Raw genomic sequence first — 19,869 nt, 5'->3', positions numbered from 1 at the left:
ACTCACCATGCCTGAAGACTTTTGTGCTTTTGTGTCATGCTTAATGACTTTTCCCTTATCATGCAAACACTGAGGTGCACTTAAATGTTACAACCCAAGTGAAGTGCAACTACAATATATATAAAAACTAAAGAAGAAAATCAAGTAAACATTTCACTGAACAGTCAGCAGCCCTGGGGTGCTACTGGCATCCTATGCAGATACCTGTCAACACACCTGGCCTCATAGCACCAAGCACCTGGACAAAGCTGAGGCTCAAATAAAACAGAGCAGAATGTTTTCTTGCTCTTGCCTCCTTATCTCTTTGCCAAGTTGTACAAGGTTAAAAGAGGGGAAACGACCTAATCCCTAGCAAGTGACCGAGAATTAAAAACAGAAACAAAATAAAACAATAACAACAAAAATAAAACCCTGAGGTAAGGCCAGGGATTTCAGAGCTTGTCAGTGGGGTTTAATATCAGAATTGAAGGGAAAGATAGAAAGAGAGGGCCCTCACCTTCTTACATCTATCCAGAATAGGCCCTACAGAATTTGACAACGCTATCCCCGAACCTCTTCAGGGAGGGATTCAAATGCATGAAAAAGGTAAATTAAGCCAGATTTTCCCAGAGGCATTTGTGTTGTGGGCCTCCTCAAGCAGGGGGAAGCAGCAGAAGCTAAAGGTGAGGGCTTAAATTACTTTCCACAAAGTAAAGGCTGGAAGACCAAGAGTGGGGGTGAGGGTGAATGTGGATACTCCTAGGATACCCCCACTGCAGGTAACATGCAAAATCTAGTTGTAAGCATCAAAGGATAGAAGCTGGAAGCTACTGGGGGAAGGGTCCAAACAATCTTTATAAAAGCACACATCCATGTAAGATCCTGGGTTCATCTTCCCTCTTTAAGGATTCAGAAGCTGATACATCCTTTGGGATTTTTAGACAGTCCCCAGGAGCATCAATGTATACATACTCCCATGCCTTGTTTTCTTTCTAGCTCCTTCCCTTTTCAGTCCTCTTCTGGACGGTCTACCTCAAAGACTGAGAGCTCTTCATGACCCATTCCATCTTCTGTCCCAGTGTGTGGCTTGGTAGTGGCTTAAGAGTTCTGGACCACATGCACACATATCCACTGTCCCCAGTATGATTGGGGTGGGAGAAGTCAGAGATTACACACAGTCCTGAGATGCATGGTCCTGATGATGAGAGGAAGACCATGGCAGCATCAGTCCTGGGTGAGAAAAGTTTAGGAAGCTCCTTTGTGAGGGCACCTAAGGTAAGAAGCACTGCAGATACTTAATCTATAAATAAATAAATACATGAATAAATAAATAAATAAATACAGGCAGACAAACACAAGAGGGCTTTTTATAGATAAGCACCTCTTATCAATTAAAAAAAAAAATCCCCTCTTGAGTTTCAAAACCTTCATGCACTAGTGATTATAGACTCAAAACAACTGGTAGAAAGTAGAACAATCAAGACAAGAACTGTTAATGTTCCAACACTGGGTGTTTCTCACTTGATGACCACGAGTCATCTTAAATGTTCCCGAGGTAGTCTTGTTTTCAAGGAGTTGCAGAATGGCTCCAAACCCACTCGGAGCTGTCTCCTTTAATGCCATTGCACTTCCCCATGTGTCCTGTTTCTGCCTCTATGGTATCATGGAAAAAGTTCCTTCCACTTAGCATTGTGTCCACAGTGCATATCCAAATCCTAGGCAGGCAATAACAAAACGCAATGCCGAGATCTGACTTGAAGGTGCCACTCCAAAGAGGACTTTGCCAAAATGATTCAGGTTCTTGCCTGGCAGCCATTTTGGGAAAAGCTACAGAATTAAATCAAAGAAATCTGGCATGCAACAGGCATGCATGTCTATCTTTTGTTGGGCCCCACAGTTGAAAAGATCTCCCATCATTGTTCCTTTCACTCTTAACAGGGGCCAAAAGAAATGGAAAGGAATCAATGTTTTAAAAGTGGGAAACACACTTCTGATACTGAGGGCAGTATGCACTGTTTGTAATCTGAAGAAATTGGGTACTCAGGTACCAACCAGCACAAGCTATACATAAACAGCTTGTGGCTTAAACAACTTGTTGATAAATCAGTCATACTCTCTCAGGGAAGAAGTGGTGACATTCAACATGTCTAGAGAGAACTAGTGATAAACCTCTTCCGTGCAAAAGAAACCCAGGTTGGTGTTAGAGCCACTCCACAGGGCAGTCCACACCTGCTATGAGCCATTCTTTTGACAGGAATGTCTTTCTGCTATCAGGCCTCTCACTGACTCAAACAACATCCTGGAAGACAACAGGGAAATAGGTCAATTAGGGGACACTCAATATCCCAGTGGAACTTGGAGACCCTATTTCCATATTCCAGCCACTACCATAAGCAACTGGGGAGATCCTGATCTGGATCCCATGAAATGTGCTTTCTTCCCTTGGACTTAAGTTTTTAAGAAGTCTCACCTGGGAAAAATGCAATTAAAAGCCCTGTAATTTTACCCAAATGGCCCTGTGAGGAAGGAAAAAATGCCCTCCCTCCTCTTAGTCATTGGATCATTACTGCCCAAAGACCATCCTAACAGGGAATCCTTCCAAACTCTACCCTGGATCAATAATTCAACATTAAGTAAAATAAAATTTTAGGTCAGCATTTAGCCAAAGCTGTGTCCTCCTGTAGGAGGTCATTCAACTCAATGACGGTTGTGGCGAAGTCCACCAGGTCCACAAAGTCAGATGTGATGATATTGACACCCATCGCTCCAGGCTTTTGAGTTTTCACCCAATCCAGGATAGCAGGAAGATTCCTACATGGAGGACAGTGTTGAGGAAAGAGAGAACAGAGAGTAGTTTAGAAGGACTGCTCCAGGAATGCAAATAAAGAATTCTGTTAATATAGAAAAAACACGTCAATCAAAGCACAAGCCCCTGGAAGTTCGTCCAGTTAAGCCTTATATCTCTCTTCTTCAGGGCTGAGGTTATCTCTATTTTGTCAGAGAACTGTGCTTTCCAGCATTCTTCTGCTGGAAGAGAAGAAGACTGTTTGCCCAAGCATCAAACATAGAATGTATCAACAGGAACGTTACAAAACTGAGATTGGGCCTAACTATTGGTGGGTTCTTTATTTTTTTCTTATGAGAAATTTCAAACCTATAGAAAAACTGAAAAAATTTACAGTAAGTATACCTCCACCATAACATTTCACTATATTTTCTTACCAAATCAATCCATCACTTTATCCTTCCATCAATCCATATTATATTTTTGACAAATTCTAACTGCAAACATCTAAACCAAACCAAAACCAAACTCACTGCTATTGAGTCAATTCAGACTCATAATGACCTCCATTTGGTTTCCAAGGCTATAAATCTTTACAGAAGTACACTGCCTCATCTTCCTCCCACGGAGCAGCTGGTGGGTTTGAATCACAATTAGCAGCACAATTAGATGCCTTACCCACTCCGCCACCAGAGCTCCCTAAACATTTAAACATAGCCCATAAATACTTTACTATGCAGATCATGGGAGCTCTGGTAGCATAGTGGCTAAGACACTTGCCTGCTGACCAGACGGCTGGCGGTTCAAACCCACCAGCCACTCCTCGGAAGGAAGGTTGGGCAGTCCTACTTCTGTAGTGATACTGCCTCGGAAACCCAAGGAGGGGTCGCTATGAGTCGGGTTTGACTTGACGGCACATAACAACAACAACAATGCAGATCATTAACTAGGGTTGAATGTTTATTTTCAATTTGGTTTTCTTTTGACATAAAGTTTACATACAGTCAAATGTATAAATCTTAGTGTACATTTGTTGAGTTTTGACAAATGCATACACCTGTAAGGCATTTGACTGCTAACCAGAAGGCTGGTACCAGTTACTTCTCGGAAGAAAGGTGGCAGGCAATCTACTTCCATAGTGATATCGCCTTGGAAACCCAAGGAGGGGTCGCTATGAGTCGGATCTGACTCCACAGCAATGGTTGCATTGTTGTATAATCCAAGCCCTTATCAAAGTATAGAACATTACTATTGTTGCTGTTGTTAGGTGCTGTCAAGTTGTCTCCAATTCATAGTGACCCTATGTACAACAGAATGAAACACTGTCCAGTCCTGTGCAAGCCTCACAGTCCTCACTATACCTGAGCCCACAGTTACAACCACTGTGTCAGTCCATCTTGTTGAGAGCCTTCATTGACCCTCCACTTTGAATATTTTCTCCCAGTCTGTAGCCCACTTATTCATTTCCTTCATAGTGCATTTTAATGAACTAAAGTCTTTAATTTTGATGAGATCTAATTTATCAATTTTTTTTTTTTTTATGTTTTTTTGGTATCTAAGGAACTGTGGTAGTAAAGGTTGTGTGTCAACTTGGCAGGGCTGTGACTTTGAGTAGCTTGGCAGCTGGATGCAGTTGTTTCTCATGATGAGATTGGATGTGGTATAATCACCTCCAAGGTGGAATCTGCTGTGAGCAGCTAATTAGTTGCCTTCAAGGTGTGGGCTGCTTCTGGTATATGAGGAGAAGCTTTGAGCCTGGTCTCGAGCTCTTGGCATGTCTGGACCCTGCATTTGGCCATGTCTTGGCCTGCCATACTTGGGATTATGCCATTTTGCCTGTTGATGCTGGGTTCATTAGCCTCAGCAACCAGTAGCTGCATGAGTCATAAAGAGCCTCCAGCTCTTGTAGGCCTGGAAAAAGAGGCAGAGCTGAAGCCCAAAGTTGAGGGGCCTTCACCCAGCCCCTACAGCTGGAATTTTGAACTTGGACTTCTAGCCTCCTAAACTATAAAAAGAAAAAAGCTCACTGCCGTTGAGTTGATCCCTACTCATAGTGACCCATCCTTGAGTTTCTGAGGCAGAATCTCTGGAAGTAGATTGTTTGTGGTATTTGTTATAGCAGCACTAGAAAACCAAGACAGGAGCTCTGGTAGCATAGTGGTTAAAGCATTTGGCTGCTAATCAAAAAGTTTGTGGTTTGAACCACTAACCACATGGGAGGAAGATGGGGGCAGTTTGCTTCTGTATAGATTCACAGCCTTGGAAACTCTATGGGACAGTTTTACTCTGCTCTATAGGCTCACTATGAATCAGAATCAACTTGGTTTTTTGACCTAAGAAACTCCTAAGGCACTAAGGTATTCTATGGTTTCTTCTAAAAGTTTTATGGTTTTAGCTTTTATGCTTAGCTCTAAGATCCGTTTTGAGTTCATTTTTGCATATGGCATGAAGTAAGTGTTAAGGATCACATTTTCCCTATGGATATGCAGCTTTTCCAGCACTACTTTCTAGTTATTCCAGTACTATGTGTGTCATAATTTAAAAAATGTTTGCTCACTTGTCTGATGAATACAATCAGTCTTATATTATAAATTGAGCACTTCCTATTTGACAGCTAGCCAGAATGTCTTGTCCAAAGACAAAAGTTTAGGGATATAAATAAATAACTCAATGTGATAATTTCTGTATTAGTTGTAAGGATAAAGTACAATGGGGGCTTACAAGAGGGAGCGGTAAGTTTAGTCATAATTTTCAATCAGTAAAAACAGCTCACTAGAAACCCAAAAGTTAAGAATGCTTTAAGGAAGACACAAACTAGAGTTTACACTGGTTAAGTAACTGGGGATTATTTAGGATGAAACCATTTTATTCCAAAACTGGAAACAAGCAAGGTTATCTTAAGTGATCCCTTTATCTTCTTTCAGTTAACACTCTCCTTCACGGACAGCTCCTCTGTAGGAGAATGTAACTGAAAACAAGAGAAAGGGATCGATTATGACAAGGATTACAATGATGTTAACTGACTAGGATACATTCTGACTCCTCAGAGTCTTCTTCTTAACAACTCTTAACAAAGTTTTTGTCTTTCTGCTCTTTCTCTTTTCACCATGAAAACTATAATTGGTCCTGGGTCTCATTTCTTTACTCAGTGGACTCTATAAATCAGCCATGGGTTAAAATACATATTCTAAATCAATTCACATTCTTACATTAAAAGTTGATTATCACTTAAAAAACTACCCTCCTGGGGTACTTCCATTTTTAACTGGGACTCCTGAAGACTCAATCACCTCAATTTGATCTTGACTTAGTGAATTTCTCTGTGCTTCAGTTCCCCCCCCCTATAAAATGGGGATAGTAGTAACACTCATCTTATATATATATATAGTTGTTGCTATGTGCTGTCGAGTCAGAGCTGACTCATAGTGACACCTCCCTGGGTTTCCGAGGTGGTATCACTATGGAAGTAGATTGCCTAACCTTCCTTCCGAGTATATATATACTTTTTTTCTTTTGGAATTAAAATAATATATGTAAACTGCTTAGAACAGTGTGTGGGATACAGGAAGTACTATATTAGGCTCCAAGAAACTCTGGTTTGGCTGCAAATGGAAAGGTCAGTGATTGGAACCCAAGAGCAGTTCTATGGGAAATAAGGCCTAGAAATCTGCTCATGTAAAGACTACAGCCTAGGAAACCCTAAGGGGCAGTGCTATCCTGTCCTATAGGGCTGCTATAAGTTGGAATGGACTTGCAATAATAACATTATTGGTCCTTAGGTGGCACAAATGGTTTTTACTTATCTCCTAACCTAAAGGTTGGATGTTCAAATCCACCCAGTGATGCCATGGAAGAAAGGCCTGACAATCTTCTTCCATAAAGATTAAAACCAAAAAAACCCCATATGCAGCAGTTCTACTTTGTAACACATGGGGTTACCATGAGGTGGCAAAGGGTTTGGTCTGGGATTTATATAAGTCTCACCTTTCATGTGGAAGACCTGGGTTTGAGTCCCAGCCAATATACTTTAAGTGCAGCTACCACTTGTTTGTCAGTGGAGGCTTGTGTATTGCTATTATGTCAAGGCTAAGATGTACTATGAAGAAAGACTTGGCAATCTACTTCTGAAAATCAACCAGTGAAAACCCTATGGATCACAATGATTTGATCCCATTGTTCATGGAGTTGCCATGAATTGGGTGCCAGCTCCATGGCAGCTAACAATATATAAGTATTTGACATAACAGAAGAAATCATTAATGGTAGGGTAAAAGGTAGAGCTATTTGGGGGTTGGGGGATGGTGGTAGTAAAAAACTTCCCTAAGGCCTTTACATCCTGCTGCTTAGAGGACAAAATGCTGTAGCTTAAGATAAACACACTGCCATCTAGTTGACTGTGATTCAAGTGGCTAGGGAGTTCAAACCAACCTTTTGGTCAGCAGCCTAATTCCTTAACCACTATACCACCAGACCCCCTTAGTTTAAGAATAAGGGGCTAAAAATACAGTCCCCTTGGAAGTAGGGACCATGCATACATGAAAGACACAGCAGTAATTAGCCTCACACATTCAAGGCTGTTAACTTTTAAAAAGCCCAGGCTAGTGTTTAGTACGAAACAGAGGCGCCATCTTCTGGTTGTCATGGAGAAATGAGACTTGCATGTCTGGAGGCAACTCCAGCCAACTGCCAAGTAGTGCCAAAACTCTGAGGATCCCTGGAGCCTGAGCGGAGAAACTCAGGAAGGGTCTGTACCTGTAGTCTCTGGTGACAAAGAGCTCTGGGTCAGCTTTGGGTTGCCCATGCCAACCTTCCAGAAGGCAAGGATCAAATAACCAGGATTACATACAAAGAAAGGGAAATCTAGAATCACTGTGAAGAGGAGCAACTTTGTTTTCCCAACTTCTGGCACATATCAAAATGAGAGAGTTGTGTAAAAAGGCTGAGCCAGTTATCACTGATTGCCCCCATGGCACCAAATCCCACAGGCCACAGACAGTAGGTTATAAACTTGCCTTTGACCTTGAGCTCCTACCTGAGTACAGGGCTGATCCACTGTATTCCTGGCTGTCTTTACAAATAGGGAGCCATGCCTATTTTATGTTAGGCACTGAGGTAGGCATTTTCATGTTGTTTACTCTAAGACTCTATAATCTCACTGGTGCAGTAAGATTGTTGTTGCTGTTGTTAGCGGCTATCAAGTTGGCCCCCAACTGCACAATGGAACTAAGTGTAGGCTGGTCCTTGCCATCCACATGATTGGTTGTGGACCAGACTGTTGTAATCCATAGGGTTTTGACTACATGATTTTCAGAACTAAATCATCAGGCCTTTCTTCCTAGTTTGCCTTAGTCTAGGAGCTCTGTGGAAATCTATTCAGCATCAGAACAACACACATTTCCACTGACAGATGGGTGGTGGCTGCACGTGAGTTGCACTGGCCAGGAATCAAACTCAAGTCTCTTGCATGGAAGGCAAGAACTCTACTGACTTTCACTGAACCACCAATGCCCCTGCATAATATTTAATCTAGCTCAGAGATGTCAAGACCATTCCTTGATAAGGTACTAAGTTAAGCTTCAATCTCAAGCCTTCTGATTCCAGTCCATGCCCCCTTTGAGGGTCCCATGGATGCTCTGTGCTCAGGCTTAAATAAAATTTGCCTTCATTTGATTTCAGTGGGAGTGTATATGGTTTCTAAGAATCTGGGGAATACCACCATAGATACTCTGTCAAAATGGCTGTGTCTTTTGAGGCTTCCATCTAGGTAGATGAGCTAGGGCTGAAGTTCAACCAAGAGTACAGGGGTTAACTACCTAGTAAGGAAATGACTCCCAGATTTGCAGGGAAATAAACCTTGTCTTTTGCCTCTGATTTGAGCTGATGAGCAGTGTGACCATGACTCTGTGTGGCTTATCAGTTAGGTCTGACTCTTGGTCATCAGGGGAAGGCCCTTGTCAACTCTACTGGTTTCTTCTACTTGCTCCATGTTGTTGTTGTTGGGTGCCGTCAAGTTGACTCTGACTCATAGCAATCTTATGAGACAAAGGTGACAGAGTAGAACTGCCCCACAAGGTTTTCTTATCTGCTTGTCTGTAATATATGTATTTTTTAAAATATTTTATATTTGGTGAAAATATATGCAGCAAAGCCCACTCCTAAACAGGTTCTAGATATAATGATCAACGACATTGGTTACATTCTTCACTTTGTGTCGACATTCTCATTATTTCTGTTCTGGTTGTTTCACTCGCATTCAATTCTTGCACCACTCTCCCCACCCCCAACCTTCCCTCTATGCTTTAAAATTGATGTTGTCCATTTGGTCTTATGGAGATAATTTTTTTAAAAAGAGTACATTATTCACTCTTTTAAAGTTAAATAGTTATTTAGGTTAAAAATGACTTTAGGGGATAGTTTTGATTCAAGGTTTGGCTCAGGGCAATAATAGTCTTGGGAACTCCTCAAATTTCAATAGGTTCCGTCAGTACAGATTCTTAAAATTTAAAGTCTTCTTGCACATTCTTTTCCCTTTCCGTAAGGAACCATCTATTGTGTCCCTGAGCAGAACACGTGGTACTGGTTTGCCTGTAATCTTTATGGAAGGAGATCCCCAGGTCCTTCTCCTCTGGAGCTGCTGGGTGGGTTTGAACTGCCAACTTTTCGATTAGCAGCTGAGTGCTTAACGTTTGCACCACCAGCGTTCCTTATTCTTGTTTCACAGCCCAGAGGAAACACCAGTGGCACATTGTTCTGGCAATTTGAGAACACACTTTTGCCCAGAGTTGCACTTCCTGTTCAGTTGATAGGCAGGTTTAGGAACGCATGATGCATCCTGGTAATATTCTTGTGACTGTATGGGTCATGACACCAAAACATTTTTTTAAGGGGCTGGAATGTGGAACACCCTGGCTTTGGGTGCATACTGCCATCATTACCACTAAATGAAAGAACTGTGTGCTTCTTTGCAGACAGATTAAAGTTCCAGGAATTTATAAGTATGAAAATCATTTTGACAATGTAGATTAACAGTTGTAACTATTAAGGTCTGACCAGATTCAAGTACCAGTAAGCAATTAAAGGCCTTTGGATCAGAAAGGAACAGAGCACTGAAAAATGTTATATCTGACTCAGTGTTAAACACTGAAAAGGGCAGTGTTTTGACAATCAGAAGTTCAGAGTTTCAGATACTTACTGGCTATGTGGATCTGGGTCACTTAACCTCACGGAGGGTAAAATGGGGATGATAATGAGCTCTAAACAATGTCTCCTCTACAGGTTGGCTTGAAATCATCAGCAAGAAAACACTTTCTATTCAGAATACAGTATACAGATATAAATTATGTTTAAATATTCCCTCTTCCTTATTAGCACAGCCCTTTGCACATACTTTTAGTATAGTGATTTTTTTACCTTGCCTTATAGAAATTTACATGTTTGTTTTTCCTACTAGACTGTTAGTTCTGTGAGGGCAGAGACTATATTATTAATCTGTATCTTTGGACCCAGCTCCTCCTAGGTACTCAATATTTACTGAAAGAGTGAGTAAATAATGTTAATTTGCCAAAAGCCATGAGAAAAACAGTAGGGATACATGAACATATAATTAAAAAAAAAAAAAAAAAAACTAATTCCAGATCATTAAGCTCAGCACAACTAATTTAGTCAAAGACTTGATAGAGCCAAATAGGGAGGGTTTCTAGTTCTGTCCAAGGCAGCTCTCACCATGAAAGAAAAATGCAGGTGCCCTTTGCTATCCAAACTCCTGTTAGCTGAGTTCTCTGTTCTGAACTCATGTTACCCAAACTCAGAACCAAATAGACAGGGTCACATTTTTGGGCGAATCTTTCACTATCTGAATGCTTGTTGCAACTCTTGTTGTACTTACAACTTGAGAACCAAACTGATCCTTGTAAATATGTCTTGCTACCCAATTTTTTTTAGGTTCCTGGGCTTGTATACTAGGGATGCACTATATGAATGTACTTATAATATTATAATTTATAATGTTTATGCATATCCATATGCATAAACCAAACTTTATCTTGATAGCATCTATCATTCAATGGTGTCTAGGGTAAAGAACATGATATAATACAAAATAACTGAAGCTTTTCCTGCCTAATTGTATAGTTAGGCTTCCTTCTGCTTTGAGGAAGTACTGAAAGCTGTGGCATGGTGGTGGCATCTAAAGTTGTTTCTTAGGACTGAATGTCACTAGGGAAGTATAAAAGACCCCTAAATACTTGAAGGGCCATCTCTGAATCCCAATACCTAGAATAGAGGTATTTGATGCTTCTTAAATAAAACTACAACCTGTGAGGTCAAGAGCCAGAACAGGATGTGGCCACATGTCAGAAAAGGATAGTGTTGACTTAAAGTGCTTTGCATGTATCAAAATTTAGAATATACTTATAAAGTATACATTTTAAGAAAATGTGATCCTTTGGGCACAATTAATGCAATCTACCTCAAATGCAAAGCTGTTTTTTCAGAAGAGAAGCTGAATTTTCAAAAATTTTACTTGTAAGATGGAAGCAAATCCTTACCTATGAACCAGAGTGTTCTTGAGGCCACCCACCAGGCCTCGGGCAATGGTCTTCACTCTAGGGGTGAGAATAGCTTGAGAAACATGGAAGGTGCCATGCGGGGCCCGCTCGCTAAGAGTGGTCTCCAAGAAGAGAATTAGTTTGCGCACACTTGTGGTATTTGCCCAGGGTGCTGGAATTTTCTTTCCTGGCCACAGGAAGGGGTATTGCTTGTAGAAGGGACAGTGGTAAAAAATAAGAACCTGAAATATACAAAACAGAAAATGAAGAACAAGTCATAAAAAAGTTGAATGCTAACTTGTTGGTTTTAGAACAAGGAAAGGCAAACAAATATAAACGTGTTGAGAATTGAGAAAAAAATCAATACCAAAGATTTACTGAGCTCCTGCTGTGTGTCTTGCTTGAGGATTATTAACTTTTCTTTTTTTTTTGCCACGAATCCCTTTGTAAGTATGGTAAAATCATGGACTCTTTCTTAGAATATTGCTGTTAAATGAATGCATGCAATACAATATGATACAGAAAACCAATTATATTGAAATAGTTATTAATATATTAAACAGATTCATAATACATTACCATATTATGTTATGTTAACATGTTGTATGTCTAACTTAAAAAAAAAAAAAGAAACAAAGAAATAGCTGTTGTCACATCAACTCCAGTTTATGACAATCTAATGTGTGTCAGAGTGGAACTGTATTCCACAGGGATTCCAATGGCTGATCTTTTGGAAGCAGATCACCAGGATTCTCTTCCAAAGTGTTCCTGGGTAGACTAGAACCTTCAACCTTTTAGTGAGCAGCTCAGAGTTTAGCTGCTTGCACCACTTAGGGATGGCTATGGGGCTAATAAACTTGAAAATTTTGACTTAGTGATGAATGCAAAGGATATTTGAAAATATCTGCAATAACTGAAACGTGATATAAACATGCCTATGATTCCCATTAGGACAAAGTTACAACTGGTAGGGTCAGTACTAATGGGTATACTAATTTTTAGTTAGAGGCTCCCAAAAAACAAACCAAAGCCCTGCCATCAAGTCGATTCCAACTCATAGTGACCTGGTTTCTGAGGTGGTAAATCTTTATGGAAGTAGATTGCCCCATCTTCCTTCTGTGGAGTGGATGGTGGGTTTGAACCACCAGCCTTACGGTTAGCAGTCAAATGCCTTAGGCACTACACCACCAGAGCTCCTTAGTTAGAGGTTGTTGTTGTTGTTGTTATGTGCTGTCGAGTCGCCCCTGACTCATAGTGACCCCTCCTTGGGTTTCCGAGGCAGTATCACTACGGAAGTAGGATTGCCCAACCTTCCTTCCGAGGAGTGGCTGGTGGATTTGAACCGCTAGCCTTCTGGTTAGCAGTCAAGTGCTTTAGCCACTACGCTACCAGAGGTCCTAGTTAGAGGTTAGTACATATAAATATGTACTCCTTTTTTCTCCATCTAAATTCAGACTTCTTAAATTCTCTTTAGGGGTCTCCCTTGGGAAGCTGAGGACCCCAGGCTGAGAACTCTTGTAGCTAGTGCTGTCTAGAAGTTACTCCTTCAACACTCTCAAAATTTACACTTAGCTCTTGGAGTTGAGATAAATGCATTGACCTCCTTGGGAATAAAACAGACTTTTAATTGCATGCCGCTGACTCTGAATGCACTCCACCATTCCCAGAAAGACAGACAGCGTGCTATTTGAGTCAGGAAAGACTTCACAGAGGCGAGGGGCCTCCAGAGGGAACTCTCAGGATGGTGATGATTTTGAAATAATTACCAAGCCACATCCACAGCATTAATTAGTTTCTGGGAGACAGCTGAGAGACGGGGCATTGCTATTGTGATTCCTAATTCAGAGCTCTGCTGTGTAGGTCTCTAGAAGTAATATATATGCATGTTTTACCTCCTGGGCACCCGTGAGCTCTTCCTACAGGAATGTCCAGTCTGTGTGTTTATACTTTGTGGGCTGTGATAATTCTCCAGGCACCCAAGAACTCTGAATGCCTGTCCTGTTTCCAGCATGAGTTTAGCTCATGACTAAGATGTATGAATAAACTGCTCCTAAAGGCCTAGAGCTAGGTAGTGCCAGGCTTGGTGTGCCGAACAGGGTAATAGCTGTTGTTTTTAATGGTTTTGAGTAATATCTGGCTGACTGCTGATATCATCTGTGGTAAACGTGTGTGTTAATGAGGTTAATCCCTGGCTCATGGTAAGCAGATTGCTTGGGAGATTGGGGAGGATTTCCTCTTGGCAATTTGGCTGGTTTGGAAGGCTGGGGTTTCCAGCCTCCTGGGTGAGGGAACTTGGTCTGTGAAATGCAAGGCAGGAGAGTGGGGAGGTTGTGAGTTCCTGCGACTGAGCCTGTCAGACTATTTTCTCATACTGGTGGCCAGCAAGGTCAGGGGACAAGAGGACAGTGTTGTTCTTTACTGTGCCCTGGAAAAGGTGCAAAAAGTACAAATTATACAATAGGAGCTTTATGTCTTTCCTGAAGAGCCCTCTTGAGCAATCTGAGCTCGCAGATTGTAGGGAAAATGTCTGTTAATATTGGGAGGTTGGCCTAATGAAAAACCAAGCTTACTCTATGAGATGCTAGGGACCGTGACTCTTGCCCTGGCCTGTGTTCCGTATCTGCTCTCTCATCTCTCTCTCTCTGCTGTATTTTTCTCTGAAATGCTCCCCTCTCCAGCTCAGCGATTCACATTCACATTTTCTGTTGAGACTCAAATTAAAAAGCTCATTTCTTTTAAAAACTATTCCTTGATTGACCTCCTCTTCTTGTTCTGGAGGCCTCTGGGATGCAGGTATGTAATCTGTTCTATTTTTCAATTTATTTCTTCCACAACACCTTTCTTTGTATAGCAGAGAGTATTTTATCTTGCAGTTGTACAGCTGTTGTTTTGTGTTTTAGCAGTGTTATATATTCTTATCTTCTCATTAAGATTCTAAATACTTAATGAGTTCTAAAATATATCTTGCCAGGATGTAGATTAAATCTAATTCATTGTACCCTCAAAACTCATAGCCACTAAGGTATAAATGTATACCTGTGGGCTGTGATATAATTTCACGTTGAATAACTGAAATTTAACTGAATGGTAGTGTACTTCTTGTGATTAAATTGTAGTAATAAAATACTTAAGGGGGTTACATGTAAGGCAGCTCATTACATAATGAATATTTAAAGTTCAACCACCAGCCTGGCATTGTCCCAGGAGAGGAGGGAATGACTGATCTGTTTGTGATCTCTTTGTTCAGCATTTACAAAGAGCAGTGGCCAGGAAGACATGGGGAAAGAAAGAAAAAACGGGACCTCAGAATTTAAAAGGATGACAAAATTCCTTTTTCTGTTATGTTAATCACAGTCTCTTTTCTTCATAACTTTAGGAGTATTTGTACTTGGGCAGCACAATTAGATTCACACATTCTTTAATCTTTTTAGTCACTAGCAGGTAACTGCTTTTTACAAAATATAGAGATACCCGACAAACTCTCTCTTCCTTCCGAAGGAAATGACATGACTCCTCTTTTGAGTAAATTAGATATCTTACTGCTTATAGGGAGCTCTGGTAGCATAGTGGCTAAGGCACTTGACTGCTAACCAGAAGGCTGGCGGTTCAAACCCACCGGCCACTCCTCGGAAGGAAGGTTGGGCAATCCTACTTCCATAGTGATACTGCCTCGGAAACCCAAGGAGGGGTCACTATGAGTCGGGGCCGACTCGATGGCACATAACAACAACAACAACAACACTGCTTATAGGCTACTACTCATAGACGCCAAGGAAGGGCGACATGCCGGAACTACAGAAGCAGAGACAAGGATCTTCCTCCAGCCTTCCCCTATAACCAATGCCCTGAATTCAGCCTCCTCAGCTGTGAGAAAATAAATTTCTGTCCTTGTGGTGTTTCTGTTACAGCAGTTCTAAGAAACTAAGACAGAGGCTGTTAGCAGAAAGCGTTCAGGTTTTATAGACTGCTTATACACTACTGCTCTGCCCAGCTTTGATACACGATAAGTCATCACTCTATCTGCTAGCAATTCACTATCCACACTCTTTATTATTCCTGAGGTTACCTGCTGTTGTTTTTAACTGTATTGAGTCAGTCCCTGACACATGGTGACCTCAAGCACACAGGGTTTTCATTGGCTGATTTTTTTTTTTTTTTAATAACTAGATTGCTAAATCTTTCTTCCTAGTCAGTCTTAGTCTGAAAGCTAAATATGCTCAACATCATAGCAATATGCAAGCCTCTCTTGATAGATGGGGAACTCTGGTGGCATAGTGCGTAAAGCATTTGACTGCTAACTGGAAGGCTGAGTGTTCAAACCTACCAGCCACTCGTTGGAAGGAAGGTTGGGCAATCTACTTCTGTAGTAAGACTGCCTGGGAAACCCAAGGAGGGGTCTCTGAGTCAGATCCCACTTGACGGCAATGAGTTTGGTTTTACTGATAGATGGGTAGTGGCTGCACATGATGCACACTGGCTGAGACTTTAACCCAGTTCTCCCACTTGGAAGGTGAGAATTCTACTACTGAATCATCCTGTCCTTGAAAAATACTTGTTACTACTGCAGATTTCTAACCAATCAATATGTAATATGGCAACCTATCCAGAAAATTGTCTGTGTACTAGATTATAAAACAATGCTTGTACTCATATTTAACTTTACCAGAATCTCAATATTCAAAAGCGCTTTTACTGATCTCCATCCCCTCCTCCCATTCTGTTAACCCTCTGAGACATTGTGATAAGTTGTTGCTGCTATTCTTATAGTTCATTAATAAACAGGAAATGTTTTTATTAGCATAATGCATGACACTGGTTGTGAACATCACCAAGATGTATGAACACTCCTGGGAGAGAGCATCAGAAGCTGCTGGCAGTCAGAAGTAGATGGCCCCATCTTCCTTCTGAGGAGTGGCTGATGGACTTGAACCACCAGTCTTCTGGTGAGCAGTCAAATGCCTTAGGTACTATGCCACCAGAGCTCCCTAGGAAGAAGTGGAAAAGTATAATCCTTGAGTGGAATCCTGTTTTTTGCCACTAATTGGCAATCGTTCCTTTGCCAAGTTATTTAATGTCTTCATGCCTCATTTTCCTCATCTGTAAAATGGGGAACAATAAAATTCCTATCTCATAGTGTTGTTGAGAGGATTAAATGAAGTAATAAATATACTTAGAGCATTATAACAAAAACAAACAAACAAGGAGCTAAGGCATTTGACTGCTAAACAGAAAGTTGTTGGTTCAAACCCACCAGCCACTCCATTGCAGAAAGATGGAGCTATCTATTTCCGTAAAGGTTTACTGCCTTGGAAACTCAATGGGGGTTGCTAAGGGTCAATAAATGCTAGTTGTTATTATTACTATAACTTAATGTTGTAAGATGAAGACATTGATTGTTCAGTGGTAGAATCCTCATCTTCCAGGAGCGAGACTCAGGTCTGATTCCCAGCCAACGCACCTCATGTCCAACTACTACACATCTGTCAGTGGAGGCTTATGTGTTGCTATAATGCTAAACAGGTTTCAGAGGAGCTTTCATAAGATAGACTAGGAAGAAAGACCTGGTGATTTACTTCTGAAAATGAGCTAATAAAAACCCTATGGATCACAATGGTCCAATCCACAACTGATCATGGAGATGGCAAAGGACCAGGTAGTGTTCTGTGTCACTGTGCATGGGTAGCCTTGAGTTATGGGCTGACTCACCAATAACTAAAAACAACCACATTGAAAGAAAGAAACTCCACTGGGAGAAAAGTCTCTCCTATTAGACCTGTGAGTCTGAACAGGTCTTTAGGGGAGAAGTGATAAATATTGGCAAAATATCACTTACAAAGGTTTCAGTGAAGAAAAATGGCTTAAATGCACTTTAATAGATACTAAAAAGTTAGCTCTTTGAGCCTCTATAAAGCACTCTCACAAACTCACAAACCAAACTCATTGCTGTCAAGTTGATTCTGACTCATAGCAACCCCAGTTGGATTTCCTAGGTGATAAATCTGAATGGAAGTAAATTGCCCCACCTTCCTCCCATGCAGCGGCTGCTGGTAGGTTTGAACCACCAGCCTTCTGGTTACCAGTCAAATGCTTTAGGCACTGTGCCATCAGAGCTCCTTTATGGGTGTGAAAAACAACCTCGAGCTTCCAGTTACTTAGGCCAAAGCTGGGAGTCATCATTGAACCTTCACTATCTTCAGATCCATTAGGAAACCTGTTAGCTCTACCTTCTAATTATTCAAAAGCTGAACACTTTCTGCTAAAAGTCTTTGTCTTAGTTTCTTAGTGCTGCTGTAACAGAAATACCACAAGAACAGAAATTTATCTTCTCACAGCTGCTGAGATTAGAAGTCTGAATCAGGGCATTGGTTATAGGGGAAGGCTCTCTCTTGCAGGCACTGGAGGAAGATCCTTGTCTCTGCTTCTGCAGCTCTGGCATTTCTCCCTTCCTTCATGTTCTTCACAGGACATCTAACTTTCCCTCCTTTGTGCTCACTTTTGTGTCTAATCTGCTCTTTTTATAACACAGAAGTGGTCAGGCTTAAGACAAACTCTACTCTGATACGGCCTCATCAACATAACACAGAAAACCCGATCCCCAAACAAGATGACATCCACAGGTTAGGATTCTAACACGTATTTTGGGGAGACATAATTCAAGCCATAATAGTTCCCTCATTTGTTTTCCTACTTCTGCCTGCTTCTCCTAGCCCTCACGCTATTCCTAGCACAGCAGCCACAGGTGTCCCGTTAAAACAGGAAAGATCATATCACCTCTGTGTCCAGAACCCTGCCAGAGATCCCTTCGGACTCAGAGGAAAACCCAAAGTCCTTGCAAAGCGACAAGGTCCACATAATCTGCTCACCCACTCACTTTCTCTTCCTCCTGCTATTTTGTCCTTGTCTGTTCTCCAGTCCCACCCAACCCCTGGCTTTCCTCACAGTCAGGCACATTCCTGCTTTAGGGCCTTTGCATTGGTTGTTTCCTCTGCCCGGAAAACTCTTCCCCCAAGTAGCCACATGGTGAACTGTCTAAGATATCACCTTTTCAGTGAGGGCTGCCCTGATAAACCAATTCCACATTTCACACACACACACACACACCCCTCCCAGAAATCCTGGTTCCCCGAACCATACTCATCCTCCCCACATAGGTTTTCACTTTTTAGCATTATATAGAATGTACTTATTATGTTTATTATCTATTATTTGCACTAACTGAATGAAAACCCCCTTAGGGCATGAATCTTTGTTCTATTTACTGATTTATCATGTTTAATATGGTGCTTGGCACATAAAAACAAAACAAACAAAAAAACTCACTGCTGTTGAGTCAAACTCGACTCGTAGTGACCCCTCCTCGGGTTTCTGAGGTGGTTTCACTAGGGAAGTAGATTGCCCAACCGTCCTTCCGAGGAGTGGCTGGTGAGTTTGAACTGCCAACCTTCTGGTTAGCAGTCAATAAATATCTGTAAGTGAATGACTGATCTATCATTCATTATGTTTGATCTTTAATTAAAAGCTCCTCCCTGAGTTCAAATATATCTACCTCCTTAAAATGTTTTGGTGAGTGGATCTAAGAAAAGTGAGCAACTTTGAATGAAAACAAGGTACTGGCTTTTTTTTTTTTTTTTTTTAAAAAAAAAAGAGTCTAAATTAGAGGCTGGCCTGTCCTGAAGCACTTCTCTCCCACTGTCTCATCCTTTGGGATCAGCGTGGAATATATCTAAAGCCCATCTTTTCTTTCCCAAGCATGTCCCTCATGGGCCTAGATTGGATACTCTTCTTACTGTAGGGAGTCTCCAGATGATGCAAATGGTTAGAACACTGAGTTGCTAACTGAAAGGTTGGTGGTTCGAGTCCACCTAGAGGTGGCTTGGAAGAAAGACCTGCCAACCTACTTCAGTTAAAAAAACAAAAAATCAGCCATAAAAACCCTATGAAGCACAGTTCTACTCTGACACACATAACTTCTTCCCTAACTCTCTCTCTTATAACCCAAATTTTATAAGACCTTTTAAAAGGTGATTACCCCTGAGATGAAGCACATCAATGCCTTTGTCAGCTAATACCTCGCAGAGGTTATCTGATACAGCTAAAGGCAACGTGGAACAGACTACTCTTGAGGAGACTACCCACCCATTGAGTGGATTCTGACTCGTGGTGACCCCATGTGCTGCAGAGTAGAACTTCTCCATAGGGTTTTTAAGGCTGTGACCATTCAGAAGTAGAATACTAAATATTTCTTCTGAGGCACCTCTGGGTGGATTTGACAGCCAACTTTTCAGTTAGTAGTCTAAAGCTTAACCATTTACACCACCATGGGACTAAGGGTGACCAGGACAGTGAAAATGGACCCTGAGGGAGATAAGACATTGGTAACAGTTTCAAAGTCAACTTAGTTTCCGAACAGGTTGCCAAACAAATTTTAAATACTTGGCAGGTGTTCATCCCAGTCCAAAGGGGCCCAAAGTGCCTTGAAGCCATCCTAGAGCCCAGGAATCAGTTTGTGTATTTTTAATATTCCAAACAATTTGTGCCTTCTAGCTAAGAGCTATGGAT

At 41.3% G+C, this 19,869-nt stretch overlaps 1 protein-coding gene across 1 annotated transcript in view; it reads right to left on the bottom strand.

Moving 5' to 3' along the window:
* Positions 1–2,630: 2,630 nt before the first annotated feature.
* The window catches only part of PLCXD2 (phosphatidylinositol specific phospholipase C X domain containing 2), a 100,779-nt gene continuing 83,540 nt past the window's right edge, over positions 2,631–19,869 (bottom strand). Inside the window, exons 3-4 of the mRNA XM_007947422.1 lie at positions 11,311–11,552; positions 2,631–2,790 (exon numbers count right to left, since the gene is read on the bottom strand). Of these exons, the coding sequence (XP_007945613.1) occupies positions 2,631–2,790; positions 11,311–11,552 (402 nt within the window). The remainder of the gene's footprint in view (positions 2,791–11,310; positions 11,553–19,869) is intronic.

Source organism: Orycteropus afer, unplaced genomic scaffold (genome assembly GCF_000298275.1).
Source record: "Orycteropus afer afer isolate SDZICR_OR568_19922 unplaced genomic scaffold, OryAfe1.0 scaffold00184, whole genome shotgun sequence".
Lineage (NCBI taxonomy): Eukaryota > Metazoa > Chordata > Mammalia > Tubulidentata > Orycteropodidae > Orycteropus > Orycteropus afer.
The sequence above is the reverse complement of the archived record's forward strand: the minus strand, read 5'-3'. Positions and strand labels throughout refer to the sequence as shown.